This window comes from Pipistrellus hanaki, assembly GCF_964339955.1.
Source record: "Pipistrellus hanaki genome assembly, chromosome: 12".
Lineage (NCBI taxonomy): Eukaryota > Metazoa > Chordata > Mammalia > Chiroptera > Vespertilionidae > Pipistrellus > Pipistrellus hanaki.
The window spans coordinates 33,542,896-33,562,759 of record NC_140514.1 but is presented as its reverse complement, the minus strand read 5'-3'; the positions used below and the strand labels follow the sequence as shown (position 1 = coordinate 33,562,759).

At 39.3% G+C, this 19,864-nt stretch overlaps 1 protein-coding gene across 2 annotated transcripts in view; it reads left to right on the top strand.

The window, feature by feature from the left end:
- The window catches only part of SERTAD2 (SERTA domain containing 2), a 105,618-nt gene that overhangs the window by 23,986 nt on the left and 61,768 nt on the right, over nt 1–19,864 (top strand). The window contains exon 2 of one of the 2 annotated variants that reach the window (XM_084901097.1): nt 3,525–9,301. The exons of the other annotated variant lie outside the window; for it this stretch is intronic. Within the exon in view, the coding sequence (XP_084757223.1) occupies nt 3,539–5,473 (1,935 nt within the window). The 5' untranslated portion in view covers nt 3,525–3,538 and the 3' untranslated portion in view covers nt 5,474–9,301. Of the gene's footprint in view, nt 1–3,524; nt 9,302–19,864 lie in introns of those variants that run through there. 2 annotated transcript variants of the gene reach the window in all.

Here is a 19,864-nt window from a genome sequence, read left to right as displayed (position 1 = left end):
AGAGTTTGAGAGTCTATTTAATCTCAACCTTTGCAGAAGATAGCTGGAGTCTCAGTCCTATCTACTTTTGTGTTCATCTGTTGTGGTATGTTGTTTTTGGTTGAAGTATACAAAGAAAATGTGACCTCACACCGATATGTAGTTGAAAGAAGGAGGAGTATTTTAATAACTTTCTCAAATAATTGCAGATACTTTTCTTTGATACTCAACTAAAACTACAAATGATAATTTCTTAAAGGTGGGTGGCAATGTGAAATCTGAAATCATATCAATAAACTTAATTATTTTGTTACATTAAAATCTTTTAGTTTACATTACATGTTGAGTAGATTTTTACTCACGCACGATTTTGTAATATCTTACATTGATAATTTGCAAAATACTGGTTTACTCATTTCATTATACAATATTAAACTGTCATATTCCTTAACTTCACTACTAACCTCATCAGAAAAGTGTTCAAGTATTGGGAAGCTGTCAAGCACGGAGTGGCATATACAAGTTTTCTAAAATTCTCATTTTCACTTGAAAGCCCTAATTTTTCCACTGGCACCCAAACCCTCAGTTGTTTTTCTTGAAGTGATTGGCTGACTTATCTGCCAGCTACTCAAGTATGAATAACCATAGTCTGTCTGACTGTCACTCGTTCAGAAAAAAAGCAGCTGTGGTCATCCAGCTCAAAGGCAAACAATTGCCCAAGTGCCTTTCTCCAGGCAACCTTTGTACCGTGGTGTGCGGCAGAGGTGCTTTATGTGTACTTGCCTTTCTTGTCACACAGAATATTGAAAAGGTGTCTACTCAAGAGCAGAGATTTAAAAAAACGTAAACACAGTGATTATACAACATAGGGATTATACATGGATGTAACTTACAAAGTGATCACCCTGATAAGTCTAGTACCCATCGGACACCACACATAATTATTGTAGTATTATTGACTATATTCTCTATGATGTATTTTATATCTCCAAGACTGTTTTTATAACTGGCAATTTGTACATCCTAAAGAAGAGATTTAATAAAATTAATATTTTTACTGCTTCAATAAAAACATTTTAGCATGAACCTGGCATATTTTCTTCAGAGTGTGGCAGTGAGGAATTCAGTGACTGTTAATAAAGTTGATGCTTCTTCCTTTATCATGTCATCTTGAACTCACCCAAATGTTTCACTGTTTTTCAACAGTGAAAATGGCAAATCACATCTTAAAACTATTATGAAAAATAGTTTCAACTTTGTGGAACCTCTGAATGGATCTAGAGATTCCCAGGGGAGGGCAGTTGGGGGTGACCAGGTTTGCAGGGGAGGGTAGTTAGGGGCAACCAGGCTGGCAGGGGAGGGCAGTTAGGGGCAATCGGGATGGCAGGGGAGCAGTTAGGCATTGATCAGGCTGGCAGGGGAGTGATTAGGGGTGATCAGGCTGGAAGGCAGAAGCAGTTAGGGATCGGTCAGGCAGGCAGGCAGGCAAGCAGGTGAGAGTCAGGAGTCCTGGATTGTGAGAGGGGTGTCTGACAGCTTGGTGGCTCGGGCCTCAAGGGGTTTCAGATTGGAGAGGGTGCAGGCTGGGCTGAGGTACAACCCCCTCTTACCCCCCAACACACACGAATTTCATGCACTGGGTCTCTAGTATGTTCTATAATACATGACTCTGTCCATTTGTATTTATATACTTTTCTATACCTCTGTTATTTAAAAAGTGTGATTCCCTCAGTTCTATTAGCCTTGTTAGCTTCTGGTTTAGAGGTAGAAGGGATGTTGAGAAGTGTTGAAAATGCCCAGCCTTTTCTCCTTTGGGGGCTGTGGTTCCTTTGATTGTGTTACAGTTGAGGTGGAAACTTAAGTGCTTCTAGTTCGTTTCCCCCCTCATAGTCAGTGAGTGACCTGGCTAAGGCAGTGAAAATTATGAGAAGGAAACTTTTTAATTTAAAACTTTATGTAGTGCTTAGTTACTTGAGACTTAGGAACCTTACTATAGAAGCTGTTTCCCATATTCTTATTTTCTGGAAGGGGAACAAAATGAAAAGTGGCTTGAGTAAGAGCACAAGTGGAAAATAAAACCATTTGTAACTTCCTTTGTTGTTATTAAATCGTTGTAAGAGTGTGCTGACTGTAAATGAAATAAGAAATAATAATAAGGTTTTGGCATGACTGGATTACCCATTGGTCATGCTCTTGGAACACTTTTCACTCTAGTTGTCTAGTTTTTATCTCCACAACACTGAACTAAGCACAGCCGATAGTAGTACTTCCATTTCATAGATAAGAGAACTGAGGCACAGAAAAGATTAGTATTTAATTCAGTAACACAGCCAGGACTCCTAGAATTTGCTTTTCCTATCAAGCTAGGTTTAATTGTAAGGAATTCAAGACAGTCTTTTTTGTCTTTGCCTCATGGGTCCTCTTGTTGCAAGCTGATCTCTCCCACTTTTGGTCGGGAACATCAGTCACTGTTCTGTGTGGACATCAGCACCGTCGGCTGTGTTTCCTGATGTTCCGAGACTTGGATTGAGAACGTTGAGCAAATCGTGCAGCCTCAATTCCATTTCAGTGTTGTTTGTTAGAGTTCATTGAGGTACGCATTCGATGCTACTAATCATAGCCTTCAACTGGAACCCACGTGCCATAAGCTAGAGGAGTGTTTATTTTCCACTTATTGGCTGTCAGGATGACTGAGAAATGGTGGAGCTGGACTGCAGGTAAAACTGATCAGCTTTCAGATGCACGTAATCTCCCAGCAGACTGTCCTCTTGTTCCTTGGCAGAGGTTCAGACACTCAGGAGTTGTGTGTGCACGAGAATGCACGCACTCGGAGAAAAGAATTATCCCGGCTTGGCTGCAGTGCATCAGGCCACGACTGCGTGGACCCTGGAGGATGTTGGAATGGCATGCCCACAGAATAAGCTCTGATTTAAATGGACACACGAATCCTTCACAAAAGTGGCTAAGAATCTCTGGCAACAGAGTGGCAATCAGAACTAAAATGAAGGCCCTTTTTCTAGTTTGTCTAGGCCAGTGGTCAGCAAACCGCGGTTCGTGAGCCACATGCGGCTCTTTGGCCCCTTGAGTGCGGCTCTTCCACAAAATACCCACGTGCGGGCGCGCACGTACAGTGCGATTGAAACTTCGTGGCCCAGGCACAGAAGCCGGTTTTCGGCCTGAGCGAGTCTATTTTGAAGAAGTGGCGTTAGAAAAAGTGGGGGTGTCGGTCGGGCTACGGGCAGGGCTAAGAGGCGCAGGTGGGCCTCGGGTTACTACACGGAAGCGGGAGTAAGGAAGGGGGGGAGGCGCGAGTGATTCATGCACGAGGTGAGTGAGCCAGTCAGTCGCAGTCTCATTGTGCAGTGGTTAGTGCTGGTTGTGTCCGCAAACCACGGATGGGTGACAAAAGTACCTTCTCGAAGCATAAAGTTACCTGTATTTTTCCAACCAGCTGCAAATCCTACAGGTATTTTTGTCATCAATTTAAGAATTGTAATTATTTTGTGTTGGTGGCTTTATTATTATAAAATGAAACTTTTTTTTAGGTGCCCTGTTTGACATGGCTACACAGAAGAAGAAAAGAAAAACGGAAGACGAAAACCGTGAATTTAAAGTTGAATGGACCGAGACTTTCGCCTTTACTCAAAACTTAAATGGCCTTCCGACCTGTCTTATTTGTCAGAAAAAATTGGCCCATAACAAGAAATCAAATGTGGAGAGACACTTTGCAACTAAACACGTGTCATTTAGTACTAAATATCCTGTCGGTGATGCAAGGAAGAAAGCAGTTGAGGAACTTCAGAAGCGTCAAGAAACACCAATTTCTGTATCTAATTACCAGAAGCAATCTTCCAACAATGTTAATATTGCAAGTTTTGTGGTTAGTCAGGAGATTGCTAAGAGAGGAAAACCATATACAGACGGTGAATACATAAAAAGTTGTTTTATAAATGCATCCGAAGAGCTATTTCGGGATTTTATGAACAAAGCAGATATTCTAAAAAAAATTAAAGAGTTACCATTGTCTGCTAAAACAGTGAAAGATAGAATATTCAAAATGTCTTCAAATATAACCGACCAGCAAGCCGAAGATCTTAAATTGGTTTCAGCTTTATCAATAGCAGTTGACGAGTCTTGTGATATAAATGATACCGCTGTTTCACTTTTTGTACGATTTATTTCACCTACAGGGCCTAAAGAAGAACTTTTAGGATTATTGCCACTCAAAGGTCAAACACGTGGAGAGGATATAGCAAATGCTGTAATTGAGTGCATTGAAAAGCATCATATTCCGCTAGATAAAATTGTCTCAGTTTCAACAGATGGGGGGAATAGTATGACCGACATAAGAAACGGGTTTGTTGCTATTTTGAAAGAAAAAATTAATCATGAGATACTTACTTACCATTGCATCATTCATCAAGAAGCGCTATGTGTGCAGACATTTCCAGAAGAAATTTGCAAAGTTATGGAATTGGTGATTAACATTATCAGCTCCATTATAGCTAAAGCACTTAATCATCGACAATTTGAAGAATTTATATTTGAAATGGAGAGTGAGTATGCAGATCTGCTGCTGCATAACAAGGTACGTTGGTTATCAAGAGGAAACGTTTTGAAACATTTCGCTTCCTTATTAACAGAAATTAAAGCATTTCTCCTTGAGAAGGGTGTTCACTATCCAGAACTAATGAACGATCAGTGGATCCAAAAATTTTATTTCATGGTAGACGTTACGTCTCATCTAAATCAGCTTAATCATAAACTACAGGTGAAAGGAAACACAATTTTTTCGATGTTAGAAGAAGTTACTTCATTCGAACACAAATTATCTCTTTTTGCTCAAGATTTTGAAAGAGAAACTTTGATTCACTTTCCAAGCCTGTTGAAACATCGCCAAGAAAATAATTCTGATATTGACATTTGCTATTTCAAAACAACACTTTTAAATATGAGGGAAGCTTTTCTCAACAGGTTTCAGGAATTCAGAGACAGCAAAGCGACGATAGCCTTTGTTAGAAAACCCCTTAATGCTAGTGTAACAGAATTAAATTTTTCTCCCTTTGATATCGACATTGGCAGCTTTGAAATGCAATTGCTGGATTTAAAAAACAAGGAATTGTGGAGCTCGAAATTTGAACGTCTTTGTGCCGATATGGAAATATTGGAGAAAAACAAATGTGAACTTAGTTCGCAGCACAAGTGGTCTGCTCTGAAAGACCTGGAGAAGGAAGACGTGCTGATTTTTAACACCTGGAACAGTATTCCTGACTCATATGACCAACTGAAAAAACTCGCGTTTGCTGTTCTTTCCTTATTCGGGTCTACATATTTATGCGAACAATCATTTTCAAGCATGAACCTTATCAAGAGTAGAGTGAGAGGTCGTCTTATTGATGAGAACCTGTTATCGTGCCTAAAATTAAAAACAACAACATACAAACCTGACTTACCCAAACTTTCCAAGGAGATGCAAGGCCATTGTTCACATTAGTGTTTGTCAGTCATTGTCATAATTTAATTTTATGGATATTGTAAGGTAAATTGCAAGGAATTTGATAAATAAATAATATCGTTATTAAGTATGATATCAAGTTTTATTCAACGTACCTATAGTTTAAAGATTTAAAACTTTAAGTGAAGTTTATTAAGTTCATTTTAGGGAACGTTGTGGAGTGAAAGAAGATGTAGTGTCGAGGGTTGAGAAAGGTATGTTGAGATGGTTTGGACATATAGAGAGGATAAACGGAAGGAGATAGACGAAACAAGTATATAAGACGAGTGTGCATGGGAGAGTTGGAAGAAGCTGACCTTGGCGAAAGTACCTCAATCAGATTGAGAACTTTTTTTTAGCAAAGGCCAGCTTAGGAGTACCTTCATTAAGTTAATAACAATGTACCTACCTATATAGTTTAAGTTCAAAAAATTTGGCTCTCAAAAGAAATTTCAATCGTTGTACTGTTGATAGTTGGCTCTGTTGACTAATGAGTTTGCCGACCACTGGTCTAGGCTAATTGTTTTTCTTTTCTTTTTTTTTTTTTTTAAAGTGACATTTACCTTTGTTAAATGTTAGTGTCCCTGAATAAAGAAAAACACTTTTGGATGTTATAAGCCCTGTGTTTCACAACCAGGGTCCAGTTCCGTAAATATTTTTCTCATTAGTTCCTACCAGGATATTATTTCTAAGATTTAGGTCTCAATCCAAGTCTTTTTACAAGTGAAATGTAACAGAGATCTAAGAAATGAGTGTACTAATTACATTTCTCCTGATGCATTTAAAATAGAGCAGTCTAATTATAAGCAACCCCTACACACAAAAAGTTCTCAATCTGATTGAGGTACGTTCGCCGAGGTCGACTTCTTCCAACTCTCCCATCCACACTCCTCTTGCCCCAGTTTTCCCCTTCTAACCAGGCCCGATGCTGCTGCCATGAAGGCATTGTCAGTGCTCATAGAGAATCTGAGGGTCAGAGTGGAGGAAGGACCAGGGGAGTAGACTCCAGCCATAGGGCCCATCTGGTCGTACTGGCAGTTTCCTGTCCTCCTGTCCACTGCCAGAGCTCTTTTTATTATTTATCCTTGCCAAGGGCCATGGAGCAGAGTAACAAGTGCAGGATAGCAAGTCTCCTTTAACACATAGCAAGGAGGATAAGAACATGAGTTTGGAATCGGACACTTCAGACTTGGTATTAGGTGTTGCCACTTCCTAGCTGTCTAACCTTGGGGCAGGTCAAGTCTATTTTCTCTTTTGTGAATGAGAATAATTGTACCTACCTCCCAGGGTCACTCAAGGATTAACTTGACCTGTAGACATATAGTGTACATGATCCCATGCCTAGGATATAGTAAGTTCTCAGTAGACGATAGCTCTTACCACATATGCAGGCAACTAAAAGGTTCATTCATGATTCCCCCCTACAGCATAAATTATTTCTATGGTAGTGTTTGGAACCCCAAATATCTAATTGAACTACTCCCTGGAGAAGCTAACATTTTGAGAGGGTTAGGACAGTAGTGAACTTTTAGCAGGGAAGTATTAGGGAAATGGGCAGGTCACAGTGAGAAACTCAGGAGATTTAGAACATCATAAGGTTCCCAGGAAATGAGAGAAAGACTAAAAAGTAGGACTGGCTATATTCTTTCCCCAGAAAAGGTGGAGAATTCTTTTTCCTCTTTCTCTTCCCTGTTGAACTATATATGGGTTGTTGCTAGGACCCCAAACACAGGCCGGCATCATTAATACCGTATCTGCTCTCTGGCTGTGCATTCAGTCACCTGCAGAACTTAAAAAAAAAAAAAAAAAAATTCCCATGCTTGGGCCTTGCCCTAGTCTCTCAAATCCAGATCTTTGAGTTGGTGAGATCCAGCTGTATAGGGCTAAGTATACTTGTGAAGGCTAGCCTAGAAGCCTGCCCATTCCAACTTCTAAACAAGTGGGGACTTTTTATATGCATGCACAGGCACACACACATGTGCATATATAGTCTTTTTTTTTTTTTTTTTTTTTTTTTAAGTTGATTTCAGAGAAGAAGGGAGAGGGAGAGAAACATTAATGATGAGAGAGAAAAATCATTGATTGGCTGCCTCCAGCCGTCACATTCAGCTGGAATCGAACCTGAGACCTTTCAGTTCGCAGACCATATGCAGTCTTAAGTTCACCAAAGCTTGGTCCTTAATTGATTCAATAGTTCCTCAAGGTGAGAAGTGTAGAAGAGATGTTATTGTCAATGCTTTTAAGATGGAGAAATAAGCTTTATTCTCAAATAATTACAAAATTTTCAAGACATCATAGGGGCATAAATTAGGATGACAGTTCAGAGGAAGAACAAAGTTTCTCATTAGTGCCAGCAGGGAAGGCTTTTGGGAGGAAGTGCAATGTGGACTTAATAGTAAAGGATGGGTAGAGCTTTGGACAATGAGCAAAAGAGGAAAGGCATTTCAGAACGGTGGAAGCCCAGGGCAATTATAGGAACAACAGATGGACCAACTGGGGAGAATTGCAGCCCATGCTAGGAACTTTGGCAAGTCAGTGCGGGTGTTGAAGAGGAGGATGGCCTGGATAGAGCTATCTTTTAGGAAGCTGAATGTGACCGTCCGCTGAGGAGAGAGGACTGGAAGCGGATGTGTTTTCATAGACACATGTCTGCTGAAGAAAGGAGGCTATGTGAAGGAGTGAGGGAACAGTACACAATAGTTGAACAATGAACAATGGTGGTGGCGTGGCCCGGAGAGAATGGGAAATGGGAGGGGTAGCGGCTGGATCAGGGGAAAGGAAACTCATTCTTTTCCTCGACCACTGTTGTCCAGTGTCTACATATTACTCTATATAACCTACAATATCTATGTTTGCCCATTTCAAACTATTGTTTGGGTTATTCCTAGAAGAAAAACGCTGGAAATTTTCTTTTTGAAAACTATCTTTTTTTTCCCCTTGAGATTTTCCCCCCACCCCCCCAGAAGTTGAGTACAGAATACTGGAAAAATTAAGATAAGGTATTTTTGTTGCAACCTATTTATAACTGCCGATTCCTCCCGAACTATTTCTAAAAACCTGGCAGTCGAAAGACTTCTCTGGAAAACCATCTGCAGCTCTCACTTCCATGGATCTCTGTCTCCTTTGTCAGGCAGTCATCTAATGGCCCAGTTAAAATGAGCTTGTTGGGAGAATCCGAGTGCATTTTCACTGGAGCACAGAGAAGTATTTTGTTTAGAAATAGGAAGGGTTTTGTCATAAGTCAATCCATGTGGCTACAGAACTCTTCCATCCAAAAATTAAAGAAGGAATGTGGGTGTGGAACAACTCTCTTGGATTTGCCTGGATTAGCCCTGGACTCAGAGTCTTGAGAAGGGATAGTGATTTATGTTATTTTTAGTTAATATAAATAAGAAAAGTGAAAAGAAATATTATGCCGTTATGATTTAGAAATGAGGCTGATTAGGCAAAATCCTACACGGGAAAATTTGCATGTGATCAGTGAGATTAGGGATGATACATGGCTTTCCCTTAAGAAGTTTCCTCTACTTTAAAGAAACTGAAGAATCTATATGGACAGAAAGATGATAAAAAGACAATAGAACAATATTTAAAATTTTTATTTTAAGAAAGATGCCTAATCACAACCCTCAAACTACTGTTTTTAATTTTGACATTGCCTTATTCCATGTATGTATGTTTTTATATAGATATAAATAATATTCATATAATTATGTATTCTGTAATGTGCACTTAAAATGTAATAATCATTTTCTTGTATTTCTATATCATGTTTATAATTGAAACTTATTTAGTATTATAAAATATTATAATCTTTACAAATCATAATTATCAAGCAATTCTCTAATATTGGATTATTAAATTGTTTCTTTCTTTTTACTTTTCCAATCGTCACCCAAGGATACATTTTTATTGATTTTAGAGAGAGAGGAAGGGAGAGAGAGAGAAAAAGAAACATCGAACTGAGAGAAGCATCTATCAGTTCCTCTCATACACACTCCGACCAGAGATCAGACCACAACGTAGGTATGTGCCCTGACTGGGAGTTGGACCCATAACCTTTTGGAGTATGAGACGATACTCCAACTGAACCATCCACCCGGCCAGGGCACATTGTTTCTTGATTTTCGGTACTAGAGAAACACTGCATTGTGTATCTTCTACCGATGCCCTTTTGCTTTTAGTCAGTTATTTCCCTAGAATAAATTCCTAGGAATAGATTTATTTAGCCAAAGGGTATAATATATTTATGGTTCTTATTGCAGTTCCTTTCAGAAAAGGACTAATTTCTGTATCTCCTCAACACTCTAGTGATAACAAACCTAGAATCTATACAACTCTTCTATTTGATCACAATTTTGATTTTAGTTTTTAATCTTAAATTGATAAAAACTGTTACTCCCTTACATTTAGCATCTCATACATACATTTACTTCTGTCATATAAATTAAAAATGAAGTTCCTGAACTTATAATTGCCTACATAAGGTATATCCTTTATTATGTAAAATAAACCCTATCTTTTTTTCTTGACCATTCCAGAAAGTTTATATCACTAGTTTTTTAAAACTGTAAATCCCTATAAAAATCCTAATTTTTCTTTTCTTCACATATGCTGGATCAATTCAATCATATTTACATACCTAATTTGACTCCTAGTTTACTTTGAAAAATTGCTATGTGTGCATACATATGTATATATTTCTTTTGTTAGTTTTAAAAAGGAAAAAAGGTCCACTTTTATTTGAGCTGTTATATGTAGATCTAGAATATTAAAATGCAGTTTTCTGCAAGTCACTTTGTGTTCAGGTGGGTCTTTTTCCAAGGACTTGTTTTTTGTGTCTGACATATAGCTATGCTAAGACTAAAATAAGCTTTGTGGCTTAGAATAGTCTCCTTGCCAGTCGGTCTCTGCCACACTTTTCTTTCCCCTCCAGCCCATCCTATTCATTACTCCCAGATTAATTTCCCTAAAATACTGCTTGCTGAAAAACCTCACTGAAAAAACTTAGCTGACTCCCCACTTCTAGATGAACTGAGTATAAGCTTTTCACCTTGGCATAGAAGATGGACAGCCACACCTGCCTTCGCAGGCTCGTGAGAACCACCAGTGAGGAGGTGAGCGTGCGGCCACGGTTCCCTGAAATCTCTCTCCTTGAAGCTCCCAGTTAAGCAGCCACGAGGCAGCGTGACGAGCTCTGGCCAGGAAAAGGGCAGACACCAGCTGACGTCCTGGCGTTGCCACTTAGCAGCTCAGTGACTTCCGAGCCTCTCCCTGTGGGTGTCCTCCTTCCTTCTGTAAAATGGGTTCAAACAGTGTCTTGTGAGAATAATTGCAATTATGCATATAATCATTGGCACAGGGTAAGTACTAAACAAAAGTTGGCTGCTGCTGTTATACAGCAATAGTAGTACGGTAGTAATAAACATCGTAAGCTTTGCCTTCAGGCAGGGGTCAGCTCGAACCACAACCCTGTTCCTCCTCTCTTTAGATCTTGCTCAGATTACCTAATTCTCTGACCCTCAGTTTCCTCATCTGCAAACAGCGCTAATAATGCCTCCCTTATTTAATATATAATATAAAATATTAGCACATTGCTACATAGTGGGCACAGAATTATAGCAAATGTTTTATTATGTGCCACATACTATTCTAAACTCTTTGTTATCTTCCCATGAACACTATGAGATGAAACCACTATAATCATTGTTTTATAGATGAAGAAACTAAGATAGAAAGAAGTTAAGAGACGTACTCAAGGTCACACAAGTAGAAAGCCAGGGATTTGGATTCAGTCCCCTGACTTCAGAACACACTCTCGCCCACCGTGCAGGTTCCCTTCTCATCATTGTACTGCACGATTCTTCACCTACTTTATTTGGCTGTCACCGCCTCTATCCACATTGGCTCCCTTAGGAAGGTGAATAATTTTCCTTATATCCCCTACAGCACCTCACAGGTACCTCTCCTGCAGAAGACACTTAGTAAGTATGCGCTCAAATGAGCATAATAAACATACCTGTTTCTCACATCGAGTCACAAGGAGACTACTCTTGCAGATGGCTTCGATCTTCTGGCAGACGGGCTTCCAGGCTCAAAACAGAGGACTTGAATTTGTTCACTCAGCTGCTTTCCCAGTCCCTTCCCTCTGAGTTTTAAAAGTCTGGGTCCTGAGGCTGGGAGGGTGGGAGGGCAGGTCACAGGACCTGGTAGGGACTCTCCGGAAGGACCAGGCACCAGGAAGGCGGCCTGGTTGGGGTGCTGGAAGGTAAGAGGCCAGTCCAGGAAACAGCTGTCTCAGGTGCCTTCCCCCGTGACTAGGCCAGGAAGGAGCTCCCTCCCATAGTTAACTCTGTGCCGCTCGTGGGCTTCAGAGATGTTGCCTTCATTTCCCAAAAGCATGATCCTGTTAGACTTGCACTGCTTTGAGGGGGTCATTTCTGAGGTGATTGTCTTGTCTTCTGTGACCTCTTTCCCGTTCTACCAGCGTAGTGTGAGGGTCAATTACACTCCCTTTCATGCTTCTACACTTCCCTGGGTTTCACACTTGTTCCTGTAACCACCCTTTTATTTTAACTTTCTTCAAAGGAGAAATTTAGGTGTATATCTCCCATTATTTGTTATTTATATTCTAAAATTTGGAGATTTAAACAGAATTCCTACTTCCTGAGCGATCTGAAATTATGTATTTCAGGATCTTTTGATTTCTGTTTTTTATAACACCTGTTATATTTTTTCTTATTATAAAAGTCCATATATATTCATTGTAGAAAGCTAAAATTTCAGAAAAGAAAAAAAAATCAATTAAAAGCTAAGCTACATTCTGGTATTTTAGTGATATTTACTTTTGACAATAGACATAAAGAAAGTAAACATACACCTATACTGTATACACACAAACACCTTTGTTTTATAAAGTTAGGATTTGGTTGTACATACTATACCTTAATTTTCTTGTATTATATGATCTAAAGATATCATTCTTTGGGTTGTTTAACATTAATGGAAATGAATGAAATGGAGACTTGTATACATTCCTGACAATCAGCATTAGGCATGAATTACTAACACATTTCTTAGGAGCGAGGCAGCTTTTATCTGAGCTCCCTTTAGCAGTCTGTTTCAGCAGTGAGAGCCGCTAAAAGAACACGAGCTTGACAGGGACTTTGCAGGCGGTTGCTTCTGTGGATCACAGACACTGGCTCTCACCCTGCCATTTGAGTCCCGTTGCTGAAAACAAAGCTGGCTTTGGACTGTGCACTACTGTATGTGGTACTTGATTCTGTATGCCTTGGTTTTCCACATGCCTTGCCAAATTGGTTTCCTGACCATGACCTTGTAGTTCAGCATTTCCCCTTCCCTCCACCCGTTTCCTGCCTTTACTTTTGATCATCAGGATTTTTTCCCCCACATGGATTCCACGGTAGTAATGTAGTCGTCAGACCTACAGTCAGGAGACTCCACCCTTGGTCTCCTGAAATTCTTTTGGAAAAGTACCTTGTGTAAGCCTATACTCAATAACTACAGTATGAAGCCACCACACAATTAAAACAGTGCCTTTTTAATTGTATTTTTAATAGAAAATTTTGGAATAGACAAACACTTTCCCCCCATTATTCTGGCTTTGACATTACCATTAAGGAGTGTTTTCAACTCTTACCTGTATGCATGTGCCTCCAAATCTTGCTCAGCCCTCACCCCTCTCCTCTGCTCCAGTTCTGTATTTCTGTATGTTGTTAGGACATCTCTAATTTAATATAACACTGTCACTTTCAACTTAACCTGTCTTATGTGGACCTCATTATATTGCATGCAACCTGCCTCAATTATCTGTGTTTTTTCTTTCCTGTGGAACCTAATACTCTCACTCTCCGGGAGAACTAATAAAACTAGTAAAAACAAAACAAAACAAAACAAAACAAACAGTAATGTGGTTGGATGCAAAGTAATTATGCAGAATATAGTAGCTTTCCCACATCATCAGTGATCACTTTGAAAATATAATGAAATAAAGCCCAATCACCATAGCACTTGTAACTATAATACCTAGGAAAATTATGTTCGATAAGACATATATTATTTAAAAATTTTTGGTGATGGACTAAAGAGATAGAGAAACACATTCCTATATGAAAAGATGCCAGTCCTCCCCAAAGTGATGTATAGATTAAGTGCAGTTATACCCAAATGTCCTAATGGAGTTTTTTAATAGAATTTGATAAGCTGATTCCAGTGTTTCTTAAAATTTGAATAAAGAATGCAGGTATAAACATCTACCTAAAATCTAAGATAATTAAAACATTATGTCATTGGCACAGAAGACTAACAAATCAGTGGAACAGAATAGAATCGGGGGGGGGGGGGGGATGACATTGAGCCAAATTTAATATATGATAAATGCAGCATTTACAATCAGAGGGAAGATGATGAATTGTTCAGCATATTAAAGCGAGAGAACAAAAAGAGCACTGCAAAGGCACTCAGGTGAGAGCATGCATGGTGCATCTCCTGAAGCAAGAACTTCCCACGACTGGAGAAGAGGAGTAGGGGCAGTGGCGAGAGATGATGTTAAGTCTTTGTGTGGCCTTCGGAGGCCTTTGGACCTTTTATACAAGTGTCTTATTCATCCCCAGATTACAAACAAAATTTCCATATATTTTCTTCTATTTTTTTATCTTTTTTTTTTTTATTGCATTTAGAGCTTTAATTTATCTGTAACTAATACTCATTCATTATATGAGATAAGGATACATCCTTCATTTTCCCCCCCAACTAACTAGCCAATTATCACAACTTCATTGAATCACCTTCAGTGATATTAAGTGCTGCTTTAAATGTTATCATATATAAAATTACATTTCTGAGTTTGTTTCTGAACTCTGTCCCATCCCTGGAATCTTTCTAACTACTTCTGTGCCTATATAAAATGCACCACCTTGCATAGTCTTTAGCAGCAGAGAGACATGATCAGATTTGCATTTGTAGAGAGACTGGCCAGTTAGGATTGCGCTGCAGTGAAATTCAAGCAAGAGATAGTCTCAGCCTGAGCTGAACTGAAGCAGCTGGGGTGGAACGGGCAGAATTTGGTGCTTGCTGATATGTATGGTGGGTTTAGAAAGAGGAGATGAGAACGATGCCCCAAGTTTCTGGCTTGGGAAACTGGGTGATGGTGATGCCCTCACTGAGAAAGAGGAAGAGCAGCAGGTTTGAGGAGAAGCATGAAAAGAGGGTGAGTTCAGTTTTGGACATATTGAATTTAAAACACCCATAAGACTTCTTGGAGGAGAAGTAGAGTCAGGCATTTGAATTTGTAACTTTTGTTTTGTGTGTGTTTTTAAAAAATAATTCTTTTACTTTATTGTTGAAAGTATTACAGATGTTCCCCTTTAGTCCCCCATTGACCCCTTCTAGCCCCCACTCTGGCCCTCACCCTAGACCTTTAGCACACTACGGTCTGTGTCCATGGGTTATGCATATATGCATATAAATTCTTTGGTTAATCTCTTCCCACCCATTCCCCTCCCCGACCCACTCCCCGCCTTCCCTCTGAGATTCGTCAGTTTGTTGCATGCTTCTGTGCCTCTGGATCTATTTTGTTGGTCAGTTTATTTTGTTCTTTAGATCCCACATGTGAGTGAGATAATGTGATACTTGATTTTGTAGCTCTGCATCTCGTTGAAGATCTGGTTGGACAAATACTTCTGTGGCAGCCGCAGATCGTACACAGTTGATGCGGTGGGATAGATGGGAGTGTACAGGGAGAAATACGAGTGAGTAGGTGAGGACAGCCTCCTCAGGAATATCTTGCAGGAGAAGAGCCTCCAAAAGAGACTGAAACTGAATGGCCAGAGAAGCAGGGAGAACTTAAACATGAAGTATTTTGGAAGCCAGGGGAAGAAGAGTGTTTAAAAAGGATAGAATGGTTAGTAATGTGCAGCTCTGCAAGTTTTCTATGGACTTGGTAACAAGAAGGCCCTTGCTGACGATGACAAGAACTGGTTGGATGGAGGGATGACACGGAAACTTATAGTGAGTTGAGCAGTGAATGGGAAGGGGGGGAAAGTGAATGTAAAAAACTTGTTAAGGATTTTGACTGTATAGGAAGAGAGATGATGGCACCTAAGAGATTATGTAGAGTTAAACAGTTTTCTGAGTTTATTTTTTAAAGACGGGAAAGGCTTCAATGTATCTAGATGCTGATGGGAAGGATCCAAAAGGAGGGAAGGAAATAATGAAAAGGTCCTAGTCTCCAGAGTGGCTGAAAACAGGAGCCTTGGAGGGTTGGTGTGCAGAGAAAGTGCGTGTGTAGGAGACTTTGTCAGGTTGGGTCAAGCTAAGACTGAGTGTAAAGACTTGTGTTTTCTCTGTGAAATAAGAGCAAGATTTTCTGCTGTGAACAAGAAGAGATGTGGGTTTGAGAAAAGTGCAGAAAGTTTGAAAAAGCTATTATGTAGAGAGGATTGAGAGGCAGCTAGCACAATGATGTTTGGGATGTGTGAAGTTTGAATTCAGAGGGACACCGTCTCTGTGAGGTGAGGGTCTAGCGCTGAGGCTTGAGTTCAAGATTAGATATGAAGATTTGGGATTGTTAGAAACCTTAAATTAAGAGTTTGACAGGAAAATGAACAGTTAGCAGAGCAAATGGAATCAGAGAAGGATTTTGAAGAGGAACCATAGGAGAAATAGAAATAGTAAGTATGATATCATGATGACCAAGAGTTTCAAGTGGAAGAGTTACAAAGTGAGATGTGATCCTTGACCCTGGCTGCACATTAGGACCATCTAGGGAGCTTTAAGCAATAACCCAGCCCTCTGCCAACCCAAGACCAATTAAGTTGGCCCCAGGGTGAGGCCCTGGCACCAGTATTTTCTTTGTGCTTCTAATTTGTAGCCATGGTTGAGAATCACTGCTATACAGAAAGAGTGATGAAGACCGAGATGTTATTGGACTTGGCAACCAAGTCATCAGTGGCTTTTGAGAGAGCAGTTTCAGTAAAACGGTGAGACTAGATTTCAATTTGTAGCAGGAGGGGCTGGATGATATAGTTTTGTGGTGAAAGTAGACTAAGTGGAGAGAATTGATGCTGCATTGTTCACATCTTATAAAGTACGTGTTGTTGTCAGCTACTAAGTGGGTATGGATGTATCTGAGACTTTGTGGAAAGTAAAGCGGTGGGGGAGGGAGGAGGGTGGAAACTGAGCAGGTGCTATGAGGAATGTAAGAGACTGCAAAGCCACAGTAATGGCCTAGATGAGCACGAATTGCGTTCTGTAATTTATCTGGCCTCTGTTACTCACTGCTATTGAAGTAATGCAAACAACCGTGATGCATGAGTGGAGTTGCATATAAGGCAGGAGGTAAGTTTTGAAACTGCAAAGATTCTATTTGGTCAGAATTGCTCTTGTTAATCCCTGAGGAAGGTGCACAGTGGGGACTGACACTCCATCGCCTGGGAGAGCCAGTTTCCCCCGGCAGCAACAGGAGAATCACTGTTTCTTCAATTGAGCACCAGATGAAACAGTTGACTTGCATGTAACTAGTGTTACATGAAAAATGTCTCTTTACACTAAAACCGCATTCAGCTTAATTAAGTGCTGTCATTAAGGAGAAGTACTTGGGTCATTAAGAATGGATACTTAAATACTGAAATGGATCAAGGGTACAAAAAAATTAGTTTCCCATCTCTATCCTTCTGGGCATACAATGAGTAAAACAGGGGCAATTGTCTATACTACCTAAATCGTTACTTTTTATGTTCTTTTTTAAGTTGAGCACATATAGTTGAATTTGAGTAAATTAAGTGCATGATGAGGCAGTTTGTTTGTTTGTTTGTTTGTTTGTTTGTTTGTTTTTGGCTTGCTCCAAATTATCTTTGAAAAGTATAGCACATGGTCAAGAGCATGGGCCCTTGCCCAGACCAACTGGGTTCAAATTGTCATTGTCACATTATGTGTGACTTTGGTCATGTTACTTAAGCTCTCTTTTCCTCATATTTTTCATCTAGAAAGCCAGCATGAAAATGATATCTAACTTATCGGTTTATTGTGAGGACTAAGTTGATACATGGAAAACACTCACTACTATTAGAAATTATGATTGTTAGTTATAGTAACAATAGCGTATGCTGGTTCATAAGTGATTTCACTACGACTCACATCACACAAGGTCAGACTTTTACTAGAGTTTAAGCTGTGACCCCTATACTGTCTTTGCCTTTCAAATTGAGAACCAAGTGAAAGAGCTTCTGGCAAAGTTCAGACATTTTACCACCAGGAAGGGGGCCATATTTATGACTTTTAAATAATCAAAACTGTCACAAAGGGGTCTCTCTCAAATCTCAGAACAAAACAGATACACCAATCAAGACACAAAATCATGCTCTTTGCACAAAGGCCAATGGTAAATACAGCAGGATGTAATAGTTTCTAGTAATTTAAGGTATATATTAACTTTACCAAAACCAGTGGTGCTGTGTGTTAAAGGCAAACTCTTGGTTCATGAAATGATCTGATGAGTTGCCAGTATTTAGGCCTTGCAATTTAAAAATAAAAATAAAAAGGAGTCCGGCCGGCATAGCTCAGTGGTTGTACATTGACCTATAAACCAGGAGGTCACGGTTTGATTCCCTGTCAGGGAACATGACTGGGTGGGTTGCATGGGTTGGGGGCCTGGGTTAGGGGCTCAATCCCCCAGTGTGGGATCTGCAGGTGGCAGCTATTCAATGATTCTCATCATTGATGTTTCTCTCTCCATCTATCTAACTCTCTAAAATAAAATAAAATAAAATAAAAAAATATATATAAAATGAAGAGACATTTACGTATTTTAAAAGCCTTCCTGTTGAAAAGGGACAATGAAATGAAGTCTAATGATGTGATAATGAAATTCAGGGATAGTTAAAAAACGAAGTGATAAAGGAGTAAAAAGAAAGAAGCTTCATTTTGCTAGAATGGAGGGGCAAGTACATCTAGGATGAGAGCATTTTTTAATGCTAGGCTTTTCATATAGTTGGGTTTTGCAATGGTTCTTTTCAAATTCGTAGCAATTACTGGCCTAAACTCCTCATTACCACTTCTTTGAAGTATATGTGTTATGTTTAGGAAGTTTTTTTGTTGTTGTTGTTTTCAGAATAAAACCTGTAACCAATAAACATATTCACATTTAGAAACGATTTGGAAAAAAAATTATCACATTTTGGATCAGAAAATAAATAATTATATTAAGCCTCTGAGCTCTTTGAAACAATTGTACTATATAATCTTGTGAATAACATTTAGTTCATGCAGCGTCTTACAGCACTTCAAAGAATTAAAATTAATTACTACTTAAAAAAAAAAAAAAAGTCAGAACCATAATGAGTTGAATTACAAAATGCCTTATAACTTAAGTTTAGCTTGGTTAGTTCCATAGCTATCCCATAGCATTAGAATCCTGGAATCATTTTTATGCCCCATAATCATGACAGCTAATATTTGGGGGGCCTTCTCTGTGTCAGGAACTATTGCAAGTGCTTTGTCTGTATTCACGCAGTCATTACAACTCTGAAGCAGTCTTATTTTGCCCAGGATTTCTAAGCTAGTGTGCCGCAGAGTCAAGACTTGTACTCAGATCATTAACCACTATGCGGGACTGCTCATACTTGAATATGCAAATTCTGGGATGGAGTTTAACATGTTTGAATTCCCCATATATCTTAGTTTTTTAAAGAAGTGGAGAGCACTCACAGTATTAACTTGCATTGATTGCACAAGTTATGGTACCCTGCCGAGAGGTTTCTGTTTCAAAGGCAGAATTCTTGAGAATTTAGGTGCTTCAGAATATTACGGGCCGTGGAAACAAGACTTTCAGACGCACTGATTGCATTCTTTATTGTACAAGGCTGACAGCTTGTATTACATTACCTCTTCCTGGTATCAATCTTGCCTTCTATATTACACGCCAAGCATTTTACTTACTACTTTTAAAATTGATTATATGTCTCAGTACTTTGGGATAAGTAGTGGGTGAGTATGTTTGAGTTTGCAGTGAAATAAGAGACAATCCGGTAGTGTTGGACAACAGAATTTCATCGCATTTTGGATGTTTTCAAATGTCCAATATTTTTCTGACTGGTCAGAATTGATGCAGTGCATATTTGAACAATTGATGACCTTGATTTATTTCCTCGTAGTTCCTCAGATTCTTGGCTATTTGCGTTAATTCCGAAGAGCATCATTTATAAGATTTAAAAAACTTCTTTTCTCAAGATATCTTACCTGGGTAGCTGCTCTAGCCTTTACCTTTCCTTGAGTCTAGAATGAAAAGGGGAATTTTATTCCCTTACTAGGCCAATTTGGTAAATTTTTAGGCTTACATTGCCATAATGAAAAGATTAAGATTCTCTGTCTTAT